Here is a 2,497-nt window from a genome sequence, read left to right on the forward strand (position 1 = left end):
CTAGATTATCCAGGGAGCTGATTGTAGTGTACAGAGCAGAGCTCTGTTCCCTTGTTTTCTAGTAAATGATTGTTCACTTGAAACTTTGCTGCCTGTTTGCCTTTTGCAACCATTACCTAAATCAATATAATAAACTATCATATTTGAATTAATTTCAAAAAGAATACATTGATAAACACATGACTTATTCACCTCCAATTTTTAAGGGGGTAATAAAAATATCTTGGCTATGAGTAAAAGTCAACTTGCTACATTGATGTTCTGTATTGTTTTCCTGAAGGCCTCCTTCACATCCTTGTTCCTAAAGCTATAGATCATGGGATTGAGCAAGGGATTCACCACTGTGTAGAACAGGGAAGCCCACTTGTCCTTCTCCAGGGAATAGGTGGAGCTGGGTCTTGAGTACATGAAGAGGAGGGACCCATAGAAGAGCATGACAGAGATCATGTGGGAGGCACAGGTGGAGAAAGCCTTCCACCTCCCTGAGACTGAGCGGATCCGAAGGATGGCCAGGAGGATGTTGAAGTAGGACATCAGGATGGCTAGTATGCTAGACAAAACTGTGAAAGCCACCATTCCCAGGAGCACTTTCTCATAGACCTGTGTGTCAGTGCAGGACATCTTCACCAGGGGTGATACATCGCAGAAGAAGTGGTCAATGATGTTTTTCCCACAAAATTTCAGGCGAAACGTGTTAGCAGTGTGGGCTATGGCATTCAGGAACCCACCTATGTAGGACCCAGTCACCAGCCCAACACAGAGAGACCTGGACATTACAGCCGAATAGAGAAGGGGGTTGCAGACTGCTATGTAACGGTCATAGGCCATAGCAGCAAGGAGGTAACACTCAGTGTAGGTCACAGCACAGGAAAAGAAAAATTGGGCACCACAGCCTGCTAAGGACATACGCTTGTCCTCTGAAATACAGGTGGCCAGGATTTTGGGGGTGTACACAGATGTATACCAGAAATCTAAGAATGACAGACTCCCAATGAAAAAATACATCGGGGTATGCAAACGGGAGTCAATCCTGATTAAGATAACTAGAGTCATGTTGCCTGCTAATGTTACCAAATAAAGAGCCAAAAAAGCTCCAAAGAAGACCAGTTGCATCTGGGGGTCAGCTGAGAAGCCAAGTAAGATGAATTCAGTCAAGGTGGTCTGATTCCCCACTTCCACAGACATAGTGGTGGCAACCTGATGGAATCCAAGAAACGTCAATGAGAAATATAGACTGTATTAGCTCATATGCATTAGATCTGGAATAACCCCAGGGAGCAGAAGGAAGACTCAGAGGATAGTGTTTTATACTAGGAGCCAGGAAGACTTGAGTTCACATTCTGGTCAGATGCTTATCATTTGTGTGACTCTGGGCACATCACTTAACCTCTATGTCCCTCAGGTTCCTCATCTGTCAAAAGGGTATTATAACAGCACCTATCTCAAGGGATTACTATGAGGTCCAAATGAGATGATGTATGTAAAGTGCTCTGTAAAATGTAAAGCAATATATAAATGCCTATCTCAATACTATCTAGTCTTTCCTCATCATTTCATGGAGGAGGAACCTGAACATCCTAAAATGTCAGACCTTGAAGAGACCTTAGAATATAGAACACAGACTATTAGAACGAGATATGGAATATATAGTGTCTGAATTAGAATGGGCTTTAGAGTATAATATAGAATGTCAACATTATGCAAGAGCTTGGAGATTGTGTACTCAGGCTTTCTCATTTCATAGACAATAGGATTATGTTTGAAGAGCTAGAAAGGCCCTCACAGGTATCTTCATTTCTTTCTTTCTTTTTTTGCAATTTTTTTAAATTTTAAACTTAAGTGCAAAATAAGGAAAGGAAACAAACCTAAATACTAAAATAATACAAAATAAGCAAAAAGAAAGCATTGCTATGTGCATAGCAGAACATGAGAAAGGATTGAAAATATACAGAAACAAATTTCCCTTCCAAGAAAGCCTATATAATAAATACTACACATTATATTGAAATTTATCCATCTCTTCTTTGCTTCCTTGTAAGTTTTATTTTGTTCTCTGCTATGTACTTCTTACTTTGTTTTTTTTCCCCTTTCTTCCTCCCCCTCAGAAGGTTACAACTAAGTACATATATATATATGTATATATGTGTATAAATGTATATGTATGCACAAAATATGTGTGTATATATAACATATTTGAATTTATGTACACATATATGTACATGTGCATATACAATACACATATACATACATATATACACAAATAAATACATATACAGTTACCGACATGTATGCATACAACAATACACATATGCACATATGTATACATATACACAATATAATCATACATATATACACTTCTTACACATACATCTACTTATACATTGATATTCATATATAGATATATACATTAATATGCATCTATGTAAAACCTTACTAATCTTATTTATTCTCTCTTTCTCTGAGGGTGTATAACTTCTTCCTCCATAATTCCAAGTCT

General features: G+C 38.0%; 1 protein-coding gene across 1 annotated transcript; it reads right to left on the minus strand.

The window, feature by feature from the left end:
- Positions 1–240: 240 nt before the first annotated feature.
- On the minus strand, positions 241–2,286 carry LOC114041483 (olfactory receptor 9G4-like). Its single transcript, XM_027859943.1, has 2 exons — positions 2,281–2,286; positions 241–1,197 (listed from the first exon to the last, which is right to left on the minus strand). Exons 1-2 carry the CDS (start codon positions 2,284–2,286, stop codon positions 241–243), a joined length of 963 nt encoding a protein of 320 aa, XP_027715744.1.
- Between the last annotated feature and the right edge of the window lie 211 nt (positions 2,287–2,497).

The sequence above is a fragment of the Vombatus ursinus genome, unplaced genomic scaffold (genome assembly GCF_900497805.2).
Source record: "Vombatus ursinus unplaced genomic scaffold, bare-nosed wombat genome assembly UNPS02014174.1, whole genome shotgun sequence".
In the NCBI taxonomy this organism is placed as follows: Eukaryota; Metazoa; Chordata; class Mammalia; order Diprotodontia; family Vombatidae; genus Vombatus; species Vombatus ursinus.